The 12,943-nt window shown below is 39.5% G+C and overlaps 1 protein-coding gene across 1 annotated transcript in view; it reads right to left on the reverse strand.

Moving 5' to 3' along the window:
• Positions 1-3: 3 nt before the first annotated feature.
• The window catches only part of NEK7 (NIMA-related kinase 7), a 126,282-nt gene continuing 113,342 nt past the window's right edge, over positions 4-12,943 (reverse strand). The window contains exon 10 of the mRNA XM_012650459.1: positions 4-394. Coding sequence (XP_012505913.1) covers positions 284-394 — 111 coding nt within the window. The 3' untranslated portion in view covers positions 4-283. The remainder of the gene's footprint in view (positions 395-12,943) is intronic.

Raw genomic sequence — 12,943 nt, forward strand, 5'->3', positions numbered from 1 at the left:
GCGGAAAACTCTAAATAATTCTTCAACGCCTTTAGCCACTAAAAACCCTCATGTTTCACTTACTCTCCTAACATGCAGTTTGATCATTCCAGAGTCATCCGGGGGCTGCAGGAAGGTGACTTAGACGGGTACGAAATGAAGCTTACATGAAAACTGGTTAAGGATTCAAAGCACATCAGCTCTGAAGTATTAATCTTAACACCCAGACATAAACGGGGAGGTATGATCTGCACAGAAATACTTTAAATTGTTTTCAGCATGTTCTTCAGGATCTTGCACGTGTTTAGCTGCTGGCGGTGCACGCGTGCATCCTCTTCGCCACGTCGTACACGTAGGTGATGTCCGGTCGCTTCTCCGGGTCTGGGTTGATGCACATGTTGACCAGCTGTCGCAGCTGCAGAGAAAGAAAAACGGGACAACCTGCTTGAGACGACTTTTTCCGTTGTTTGTAAAAGAAATTCTGAAGGGCCATAGATTTGCAAGGAAAGTACATTTCCAAGTATTCGCTTTACTAGAAAGATACACAAAACTGCTGTCGATGATTCTGCAAACAGGCAAATGTTCTAAGAAGTACGTTCATTAAGAGTATTTTCCAAGCAGTATTTTCCAAGAGGCATTAAAATAGACCATTATTTTTTAGAGTTTAATCAAAAGATAGTCACTAAAGACCACAGGTTTTTAACTATAAGCCTCCAAGTTAACTGTAGATACACGCATGTATATTTGATATGTAACTTACTACAGTAGCCTTAATTATAAGCTTAAATGTTAAAAAGGCAATCACGGTAGATGGCTATCATATACATTTACCATGGACCATTTTATACAAATATATATAAAAGGTTTTATATTAGAGAAACGGCACTCCTATAAGACTAAAAATCAAAAGCAAGGGAAGTTGTAAATATTATTCCCATCCTCAGCTGTGTGAAGTAGTATTTAAACGTCCTCACTTTATAGATGAGAGAGTTGAGGTCTACTTATTTACATCACAAAATATTAGTAAATTGGGAAAACGCCCTCCTATGTGGTCCTAGACCACGGGTAGAAGAATACAGAACTTATTCTCAATTCTAATTGCCATCGGCTTACGAAACTGTCATCACAACACTGTATGATCTTTCACAGACACATAAACCGGATCAAGAGGAAAAACCAGACTCTTTTGCTTTGTAAGTCCATCTTCAGGAGTAATTTAGACAATCAGAAAACTCTTTCTTGCCACTGTATTACCACGTAGTAAATTATCAGATTACCCTAATTTTTTCATCGTTCTCAGCTTCTACCATAAACCAATTTTCAACTAGAAGCAGCAGAAGTGGCAATAAAACGTATGGCCGAGTATGTTAATAAGGCTACGGGGAAGGCGAAAGCGGGTGAGAACGTCACTCTGAAAGAAGAGGCGAGTACAGAAGCCAGAGGAGGGGTCAGGGATTGGCAAGGAGCAGACAGTGAAGCGGAAGCAGTCCTGTTGAAGGCACTTTGTTACCCTGTGTCCGTAACTCAGTCACCGTTTCTGGAGGTTTGTTTATTCATCTATTAAGCAGGGAGATTGCAGGAGATGACTTTTAAGGGTTCTTTTAGTTCTAATCCCTTCAACTGTATGATTCTAGCAGGATAAAATTTAATGATTCAACCTTAGCCACATTTGGAAATTAATGTTGGATACTAATGTTACATTCACTGAGAGGTTCTGAAGATTTTAGTTTATATTCCTTGCAGAAGAGTATAGTATTAAAAATCCTCAAGGAGTATAGCAATACACAAGGCATTTTATTATGGTAATTTAAGAGAAATTTAAGTTGGAAAGAGGTTGGCATTTTACCAGGAAAAATAAAAACATTGTATATACCTCTGATTATATACAGTGTAGAAAAAAGTAGGAAAAGCACTTATATAATGACATTTTAAAGGACGATGTGTTCTAACAGGCCACATAGCTGTGCCGTCAGATATTTTGTTTAGAAATAAAAATGATAAAGCAGAAAGGATGGCGGGAAAAGATAATTGTGGTACAAAAACCCATTATATTTAACCAAAATACAAGCAGATGCAATAACAATTTTTTGCCTTCATAACACTGCCACATCCTTCAAGCTGGTCCAGAAAACTTACTTTTTCTGCATAATATTTCACAATAAGGTGAAATCTGCAACCACTGACAGTGAATGTCTGCCCTGAAGCTCTGGCACAGGGAGAAACTGCCCGAGATCAGAGACAATGACGCGAGCTTATCTGAAAACGACTGATTCTCCAGCTCTCCAAAGTAGAAGACGAGAATCAGAAATCACAGAAAAGATACTGGTAAACAGAGGGATAGAGGACACGAGTAAACAGCGAGGTACGGGGAGCACCAGCGAGCAAGTGTTTCCTGACGGCTCCTGGAAGACGCACTGGGCGCGGGGCGCAGGGTCGGTCAGCAGCCCTGCGGGGGACGGGGCCACAGCGCCGCCGTGTTCGCTGTTCCCTCCCCTGTATTGGTTCAATCTCCATCAAATAGGAAGTTTATTTCTTCATAAAGGTTTTCTTTTCCAGAGGAATTATTAACAGAGCTGTCACCGTGTAAAGTCAGATATGTGAAATGTAGAATATACAAACCTCACTATATTCGTGAATCAATCTGCTGATAAAATGTTTCACAAATTGTTACCAAATAAATATAATATTGAAAGACAACTGTAAAAGTAAAACATGCTTTGGTGGTGACTCTTGTTCCCCTCACCAAGGATCTGTTCTGCAGGAGACACCAGGCTGGTGGCATCTGATGACAACCTGTCCCTGTACTGTCCAGATGAGAAGTGATGGAACAACTCATTCTCCTTTCTGACTGACTGACCCTCTTCCTCCCTTTTCATTGATTCTTCTTTTGTTCATTTATTCCTTATGCAGTATCTAGCGTGCACGAGACACTATTGGGTGGTAGGAGTAGAGCAATGCATGAAACACACATGGCCGCGTCCTCCAGCAGCGCACGACTCGGCGAGGGACAGAGACGGAACGCAGAAATAGACGTGGGAGCGAGGAAACCGTGTTAGCAACTCTGTTCTAAGCCACACGTGGTCAGTACTCGAGAGGTGTGGCAGACGGAGGTACAGGACTCAGCGCAGCTGCCCAGACGAGGGCCCTGTCGCTTCCCTCCTCCTCTACGACCTGCTTAACTCCGGGTGGCTGCACCTCAGTGGCCGACGCCGCCCAGCTCGGGGTTCTGCCCCATTCCACGCACCGCGACCCTCGTCCCGGCTCACTCTGGCATTCACCTGAACGTCATCCCGCGTGACGTTTCCCGATTACCTGGACGTGATCTTCACCTTCATTCCGTTTTTGTTAAAATCGATCAGAAACACAAGCACAAGCTCCCGTCCACGCAGGTCTCTCCTCTTGCTCCGGTATGGTTGTGCCTGGACTGACGGAGACCGTTTCCCGGCCCTTCCATCCTCCTCAGTCCTCTGCTTTTGGATTCGTGCTGTTCACTCCAGCCCGGACTTCAACTTCTCCGGTGTGTCCTTCCTACTTCCCTTTGCAGGTTTATCTTCCTTGGACAACCTTTCCAACGTCGCTGTGCCCTGAAGTGTTTCCTTTCCTCGCCTCTCCTCCCCGTCACTCTGCCTTCTTACCCTAAACAACGTCTACGCCCAGGGCTTCGATAACAGCCAACGTGTCCAATCTGTCTCTTCAGCCTACACCTCCTTGCAGGCATCTCCAACTGCCCTCTGAGCCTGTCTGCCCCGAAATACTCGTATTAAACACGTTTAAAACCAAAATCTTAATTTTGTTTCTCAGTTTCTCAAGCCAGAAATCTGACATTTGCACAAGACACCTCCCCGTGCTTCCTCCCCTCTTGCCTAACCATCACCAACCAAGTTCCATTGTTTCCAGACCGCTTACCTCTCGTGTCTGTTCTTGCTACACCATCTCCGCCCCACGCTCCTGGGACAGTCTTCCAGCCAACAGCTTTGCTTCTGGTTCCTTCCAGCCTCCCTGGCACTGCCTGGCTGCCAGGTTAATGGCACTTCCACTTCAAGCATCTCAGTGGCGCTCTGTTGCCCTGTGGACGTGACCCTGAGCCTGGTGCAACGTGGCCTCCAAACCTGGGCTCCTGCTCCCCTTTCCAGCCTCGTGTTTAGCCCCAAACTCCTCATCCCTTCCCCACAGTGACTGTGACAAAGCGCTTCCAGCTCTGTGTTCGGGAAACCACTTCCCGCCCCGCATCCTTGCGGCTGCTGCTCTGCTCCCGACGCCGCCTCGTGAACCCCCCTCTTCCTGCCTCACCTGCGCACCCCGCCGCAACCCTCGTCTCTGAAACCGCGTTACCCCGTCTGCCATGTAGAAATTATTATTTTCTACTTGGCCTCCACTGCACCCTTCACATTGTTTTATTAAAGCCCTTATAACACTTTATTGTACTTCGTTTAACGTCTGTTTTCCTCTTAACCTGCAGGATCTAAGGGTGGACACTGGGTGAGCAGCAGGGCTCATTAGTTTGTTTTTCTATAATTTATTTCAGGAAATTACGGGGGTACAAACATTTTGGTTACATGTTATGACTTTGCCACATCCCAACCATGATTTGAGACGTGCCCTTTCCCCCCATAACGCTCACCGCATCCATTACTTGTGAGTTTACCCACCCCCAAAGAATATTACTACTGTGTGAGCACCTCAGTGTTGGTCAGTCAGTGCCAGTTTGATGGTGAGTACAGGTGGTGCCTATTCTTCCGTTCTTATGATCCCTCACTTTGGAGGATGGGCTCAAACTCTATCCAGGAAAATATAAGAGGTGCTAGATCACTGTCGTTTTTAATAATTGAGTAGTATTCCATTGTATAAATATACCATATTTTGTTACTCCACTCATGGATTGACGGGTTCTTGGGTCGTTTCCATATCCTTGCTATAGTGAATTGTGCTGCTATAAACATTCCGATGCAGATGTCTTTATTACAGAATGACTTTTGTTCCTTTGGGTAGATGCCTAAATGTGCTATTGATGGATCGAATGGTAGTTCTACTTGTAGCTCTTTGAGGTATCTCCAAACTCTCTTCCACAGAGGTTGCACTAGTTGGCACACGGGCTTGTTCCGAATGAATGAAAGAATCAATGGGTAACTTACGGCTGAGGGAAGGAGGAGGGAAGGCTTTGTGGAGGTGGCGCCTGCGCTGAGGTCTGAGGCATGAACATCATCTTTATGAAAGGGGTGGAGAGAATTCTGAGCGGAGGTAACAGAAGGAACACAGGTGCATGGCCGGTGCAGGCACTTCTGGGTGACTGGGGAGCAACGGGTGGAATGATGAGCTGAGGCCAAGTCAAAGCCTCAAGGCGTTTAGGATCTACTCACACAGGCAACAGGAAATTGGTACTTAAGGCAAGAGGGAGAGATCACGAGAGCTGTGCTTCAGCACGTGTTTTCTTGGTGCAAAGATGGGCCAAAATAGGGCAATGCCAGCAGAAGGCTCGATTAAGTTTCTCTAGGATTTCAGGCAAGAGATGGCATTCGCTAGATGTTTTTACCAGGGCGTCTGAGAGGGCAGTGTTGCCCTTAACAGCAGCGGGTGACACAGGAGGAGGGATCTTAAGAGGACACTTTGAGTTTTGAAGATATCACATTTGAGATACTGACATACTGAGATCCAGGTAGAAATATGAATTCCTGAATTTCGGGTTTAATTTCACATCCATATCCCAAATAACCGAATTGTATATATTAAATAATTTTTGTGACCATGTTTTATCTAGATTGTGAAGATGAAGGACATAGCACAAATGCAAAGTTATTAACCTGTACTGAACATAATTTTGAGTAGTGTGGTTCTCTTAAATACGTGTTGTTTTAGTCTTGCCTAAGGGCAGGTATTCTGGATAATAAAGATATTCCATATTTATATAGAATTTAACATTTTACAAAACCTTCCATATCATTTTATTTGCAATATTTATTTTTAAAGCACTGTAATCCCCAAAACAGTATCATTTTACAGATGAAGAAACTAAGAACTAATTTAAAAATTGATGATGGAACTTCCATTGGAATCCAAATCACCTGATTTTTATTTATTCATTTATTTTTGAGATGGAGTCTTGCTATAATGTAAGGCTGGTCTCGCACTCCTGGGCTCAAGTCATCCTCCCACCTCAGCCTCCCTGGCACTACAGGCATGTGTCACCGTACCCAGCTAATTAAAAAAATTTTTTTATAGACAGGTTCTCACTATGTTGCCCAGGCTGGTCTCCAACTCCTGGCCTCAAGTGATCCTCCTCAATGCCGGTCTTTTACCATTTACCACTGTTGACAGCTTGTTTACTTCTACCTACTTGGTCTTCGGGTTTGAATTTCTCACGATGCCTAACACAGTTTTGCATGCATGATGATCATCAGTAACACTAATTTCAAATCGTTACCAGTATGAAGGGATGTCATTTGGTTTAAGGTATCATCTCAGTTTTAATCAGGAGACATTAGTTACTAGCTATTAACAGGAAATGCCAGTTTTCAGGTGAACATTATAGGGTGGAAGAAATAATATCTCAGGTAGTTTATTCCACTCAGAGATTGATCTGACTTTTACTGAGTGAACACAGTAGTTATGAGATGGCTCGGGCTTCGTCAAGGGTGTCCACCCAATGTGCTGCTTGTTTTCCCTTTAGCAAATCAGCAGAATAGAACCCAGGTCCTTGTCAAAGAGTATTACCTTACACTCTGTAATGAATATAACTGACCTTTATAACTCTGGATTATCTAAGTTCTAGGCTTTAATCAAATTAGATCACCAGGAGGCTGGATCCTGGAGCACATTAGTTTATCCTGCTTCCAAATCACCTTTCCGAAACTGTGCCTTAATGCCTGCTTTGGGTGTTATCAAACGTCATTATGGTATTTGCTATAAAATTGCTATTGAAGATACTTCTTGGTCTATTACTCATGGGTCCTTATGTAAGATATTTCTACCATAATTTAGTAGGAGAAAACTTTATTTTCTCTTAGAAACTGGTATATTTGCTCCTTAAAAACAGAAACTAAGTTGGTTACTATCTTTCCCTTTGTGCCATGACATAAAGAAAGGAGTAACTCTGCTGGCTGTCAGGATAGGTATACTTACATTCCCTTCTATCCCTGGTTTGGAATTTGTACTTATATCTCCATTTTAATGACTGGTAAGTCACATCTTTTGCTGTAAGTTACCTCAAATCTTTTTTTGAAAAAAAGTGATTGTAAATTACATAATGGGAGATTTATATAGGCTGAATTCTTAATTTGATGTAGTTTTCCTTGATATACATAACTATTAGTTCTAAAGATACATTGAAATAGACCTGTTACTCTAGTGAGTAAAAGATTCGTTCCAATAGTCTTTTGGCATAGTAAGGGGGAAAAAAATCACACCAAATAATTCACTTTAATGTTATGATCAACCATGGACTGAGTTTTATGCCTTTAACAATTTGGTTAAAAAATGCAAATTCATATGGACCCATGAATTTGTCAGACTAAATAACAATCTAAGTTATATAAACAAGGTCACATCTCATCACTTCTTCTTTTAATGTATACAAAATTATAACATCCTGCTTAGATGGTAGAGTTATTTGTGTCCCTGCCATAATTGAATAGGCAGATAAAACAGTCACCTACGTATTACAAACCAGGAATCGAGATAAGGCTTAAAATTCATTAATCACGGGAAGAGAAAAATCGTTGGCTTTTTTGGTCTCCAATTTTTAAGTTGTTAAATTACCCACAATAGGTTGACTCGTGCGGTTACTGAAGGGTACACTTTTTGCAGCTAGTGGACACAGCTAGATGATGTTACTCAGACTTTGATGTTCTAAGGAATCGTCAGTTTTTCTGAGACTCCAGGGGCCGATTGGAAATACAGTCTCCTGAACATTCCAGATCAAAGGACATCTCTTCATGCTCCATGAGATAATTCTGGGGCTTCAACGAGATGCTAGTTCCAGTGTTAGCCTTCTCTCTCCTCTATTTCCTAAAAGCTAGTATTTATGAACCATTCTGTGCATTTTTACATAATTTACCTTAATCTCCATAACAACTCTGGTGGGCACTACTGCCACATACAATTTTACAGAGTAGTAACGTTCCTAAGGCCACAAAGGCACAGGGGCAGGGCCTGGATTTGAACCGACGCCGTCTAGCCTCAGAGCCCAGACCATGTCACATGCCAGAGGAAAACTCTGGTCTGGTCTGCAGGCTCCCTCATGGACACCTGTGCACAAAGGTGGGGTGACCTGCTACATAGTCGAGGATAGATTGCTAGGTTATGTGATTTTCAAAAGGATGTCAGCTCTAACACCAGTTCCTCTGGTTTCCAAAATCAGTGGATCTGTCTTCATAGTTCATAGGCCAATTGTGATTTAAAAAACAAACCAAAAAATTTTCTCTAGGGCTCTGCAAAATTCAGGATGAGATATAGGCCAACTTTACCTGTGAGAGATACACTCAAATTACGACACACAAATATTCAGATTATTATTAGGACTAGATTGAAAATTTAAACGTTCATCTAACGCATTCATCAAACTGGTAGTAACTCCCTCCAAGCAAATAAAACGTACTTGAATTTTAACGTGGAACAATTTCTTTATTCCAGATAATAAACTTACATAGTGACCTGTTGAACATAAAAAAAAAATGCCTCTAAGTTTTCTAAGACAGTAAATAATCAAAATGAAATAATTATCACAGATAACTCCCTCAGTGTTAGTCTTAAGTTTTTTAAAAAAGTTCCTGTAGACCTCTGGAAGAAAGGAAGTTACTTTAAAAATCTTTATCTGACACTTTGCAATGGTTCTGAGTACTACGTCACTAACCACGTTCAAGGAAAACAGTGTTCAGATAAATAACATTAAGAATTTTATATAACTTCCTTTGAGTCAGATTTCAATTTCTAATATTATTAGTCAATTGCTTGCTCAAAAAAAAATTCTGTGCTTAAATTCAGAGAGTCAGCTTTCCATTTATTACTTTAAAATTGTGGAAACAGAACTATTTCAGTAATCAGATATTACAACATTAATAAAAATAAAACATTTAATGGCTTATGTTATCTCAGAAAATTTATTTAGTTTGCATTACTTTGCATTCATTTGTCAAAAAAAAAAGTGTACTTTGTTGCTTTTTAAAAAATAATTTTATATAACACATTAAAAATAAGGGAAAAATAAAGACCTGAATATGCCAAAAGCCTCTACAAAATCAAAGAGAAAACTATTTAATTCAGATGCTTCAAAAAAAATTTAAAAAGCAACACAGAAGCTTGAATGAGACCAAACATATAAAGCAAGAAATAAAATGGATTCTAAAGGATTGTGAAAGCATAAGCCATATGGAAATTAATGCATGTTCTCAATAAAGTAGAAAAATACTAATACATTTTGATCTATATATTTCTAAAGAGATATCAAAGCAAAGAGGTTGATTCCAGAAATGTTAAGAAGAAGACAGTGTTAACAGTCATTGTTGTCAGGGTGATAACCCAATTACGGATCGAGTTCAGTCACGTACAGGTAATGACAATAGGGCTCTTTGTGCATTATAGCTTCAGGTCACCAACCCGATTCTCCGCAGAATGATAAAGACTAGTGCTGTTGGTCCTGTTTCCTTCTCACCCCCATCCTAATCCCTCTGAGACCAATTATGCTATGTCAGCCTCCCGGATCTACCCGATTTCCATCTACCCAAGGACGCATTTCAGCACCCAAAGTGGGTCTAATACATTAAAGTGCACGTATTTCGGAGCTTTAGATATTTATACAAAATGATTAGGCGTATCCAACTGGTACACCAAAGCGTCACCGGTGATTGACTTAGGCGTAGAGGGAAAAGGGAGAAGGAAGTAATCTTACACAGATGTAAGGTAATGTCTGTATTTCACAGCTGAAGGTCATTCGGCGTCTTTTGGAAACTGTGAAAATCTTACAGAAAGTTACATGATTTTATAGGATCCCACAGGACACAGGAATTACAGGGCACCGTTTTGGATTCCTGTCTTCAAGGAGCGAGTCCCAGTGTCGCTTCAGAAGCAGAGGTGAACAAAGGGCCTGCTTAAATATATTTTTTAAACAAAAATGGAGCATTCAAGGCCTAAAGATCTCATCTTATATGGCAACTTTCAGTAAGGTGGCCACTTGACACCATAAATGATGAAAATGTTAAATTTACTGAAACAATTTTTAGGAAGGAAAATCAAATGTTATACAGAGTGTTTGAAACAACAATGCTAATTTTAATGAATAATGGCAAAATTACATATTGTTATTACATATCTCTACATTTCAAAGTAAGATATTCTTATCTCAGCATTGGATTATATTATTACAGGGACCACAGAAATATCTGTACAGATTTACTGTCACACATTACTTGTGCCATACAATGTCCTTCACATAAATGTTCTTGGGACAATGAAAAATCTTACAATCCCAATTTGAATAACATTGGTTCATTTCCAGAAAAAAAAAACTCCATAAAACTTACATAGTTCTGTTAAAATTTGTGAATCTAGCAAGTATAAACTAAAAATATTTAGATTGCTCAAATGAATAAGAAAGTGTTATAAACTTAGTTTAACTTCAAAAATGCAAAATACTCTCTACCTGGCACTTTCATCTTGTTTCTTATTTGCATAAAGCGGCTCTTTTATGAGCCAAAACAAAGATCATGCTTTTCATTATCAACTTAACTTTCTTAAAAATCTTCTTTAAACATATTTTGAATTTAAGAATAATTTACAAATGTTACATAGAAAAATCAGTTATAATTTTTAAAGCTTTCATTTAGTATTTTCCTTTCCTTAACAGTGGTCATTTGGGAAGTAAAGTATTAGTAAAATTATGACAAACTATAACTTTCTTTTGTTTAGTATATGACGGATCAACACCATCCGATATCTTCTTTGAGATATATGCAGTAGTTTTTACATGCTCTGATATGTAAAAGCAATTCCTACCCTTTGGCACACAGGTTCTTCGTTCTCATCTTTCCATGTCACAAGCCTAAAGAGTTATGAGCAGAGGCCTGACTGTACCTCTGCCTTCCAACATGGTTCACCTTTTGGGAAGGAGGTTCCAGAGAGAGATGGTGAGTGAAAGGGCCAGAATCGAGAACAGAAAAATGGAGAATAGACTAAGGTTAGAAGTCATTAAATGCTCTCGTAGCACAAGCAGGGGTGTGCTGTGAGGAGGGGCACCTGAATTCCAGCATTTACTCTAAACAGTGTCTGGGTCTCCACTTGCTCATATGTAAAATGGAAATAATGCCCTCACCCTTCTTTTGTTAACAGGAAAGCTGATTAAAGAAAATGGTGCTTTCAAAAGTTGAAAAGAAATTCAGCATTACAATTTTATTCAAAGTCATATATTCTCCAATAACCCATAAATATCAGAAATTTATAGTTCAATTAAAAATTTATTGTCATTCATATATAATCAATCAACCATAGGAAAAAACACTATACTTTTTAATCCCTGTATTAGCTTTTAAATACTCTGGAAAATCAAGACTTTTCTTGTCTCAAGAACAATGAAAATGATGCTGGGAATTCTTACACATTTGAGTGAAGCAGCAGGGAAGACACTGTCAGACAGCTCTGCTAAACTACTCCAGGGAGGCAGAAAGGAAAGAACCTGCTCTTCCTAACTGGAGGAGGGAGTATTGTTCAACTAAGAAAGGAAGAGGAAAATAACAGAAAGGAGATTAAACCAAAATATAATTATTACCATTTATGACTTAAAAGTTTATGAGATTTCATCCATTCTCTATTAGTTCTTTGGATGTGATCTTTCAGGTTGATTTTTTTGAGACAGAGTCTTGCTCTGTCTCCTGGGCTAGAGTACAGTGGTGTCATAACAGCTCACAGCAACCTCCTGGACTCAAGCAATCCTCCTGCCTCAGCCTCCTGAGTAGCTGGGACCACAGGCATGCGTCACCATGCCCGGCTAATTTTTTCCATTAGAGATAGGGTCTCGCTCTTGCTCAAGGTAGTCTTGAACTCCTGAGCTCAAGCGATCCTCCCACCTTGGCCTCTCAGAGTACTAGGATTACAGGCGTGAGCCACCGTGCCCGGCCCAGGTTGATATTCTAAGGGATACTTTTTATATGTGAGAAGTCCCATTAATTGATTTTTAATAAGGACAAATACTTTTTTGAGAGCTCGAGGTATAAAGTCACAAAATGAAGAGCAATGTAAAACAAAAGAGACATTAAATAATGTGAAGATTCCAAAATTACATTTTGATTTCTTCACCTATAAAAAGCAATAATGAGACTTACTAAACGAGCAAGTTTTAAAAAAATATAATCAGAAGATAATAAGTATTATTCATTTCAGTCTTCCTGTTTATAATAATTTTAAAATTATTACTAAACAATTGCCATAGCAATCAGTTCAGATCAACAAACACTATTATAACCTAGTCTATTTTATTTAAAAGATTTTAACCATCTTTCTGATGTTTTTTAGGTGCTTAAATTTTCTTCATAAAAGCATTGTTTTTTAAGCCGTCAATTTCTTCCTACTCTACTTTCTCAAACCAAGATCACCCTATCGTTTCTTCTCATTTCCACTTCTCATACGTTCACCTGCAAACCTTGTACTTTTCAGAAATCTTCCCGAAACTATCTGCTCAAACCTAAAATGAAGAGAAATCTGTTAAAAGCAACTACTGAAGCAAAATTCTATCCAACCTTTCTCATATATTCTCTATTTAAACTGATTTTTAATAACAAACTATTTAAGGAGACAATGTCTATATTTTGTATGATATTAAAGCTCAGATTTTTAAGAAAATTATACTAGTTCTTTTTAACTGATATGAGTCACATTTTTTTTCTAAATAATTATTACTATTTTTGTTACTTATAGTCTCATGAAATAATTTAGTGAACAAATCTCCCTCAATGAAATCAAACACTAAAACTGAGGGGAAAAT

Source organism: Propithecus coquereli, unplaced genomic scaffold (assembly GCF_000956105.1).
Source record: "Propithecus coquereli isolate 6110/MARCELLA unplaced genomic scaffold, Pcoq_1.0 Scaffold328, whole genome shotgun sequence".
Lineage (NCBI taxonomy): Eukaryota > Metazoa > Chordata > Mammalia > Primates > Indriidae > Propithecus > Propithecus coquereli.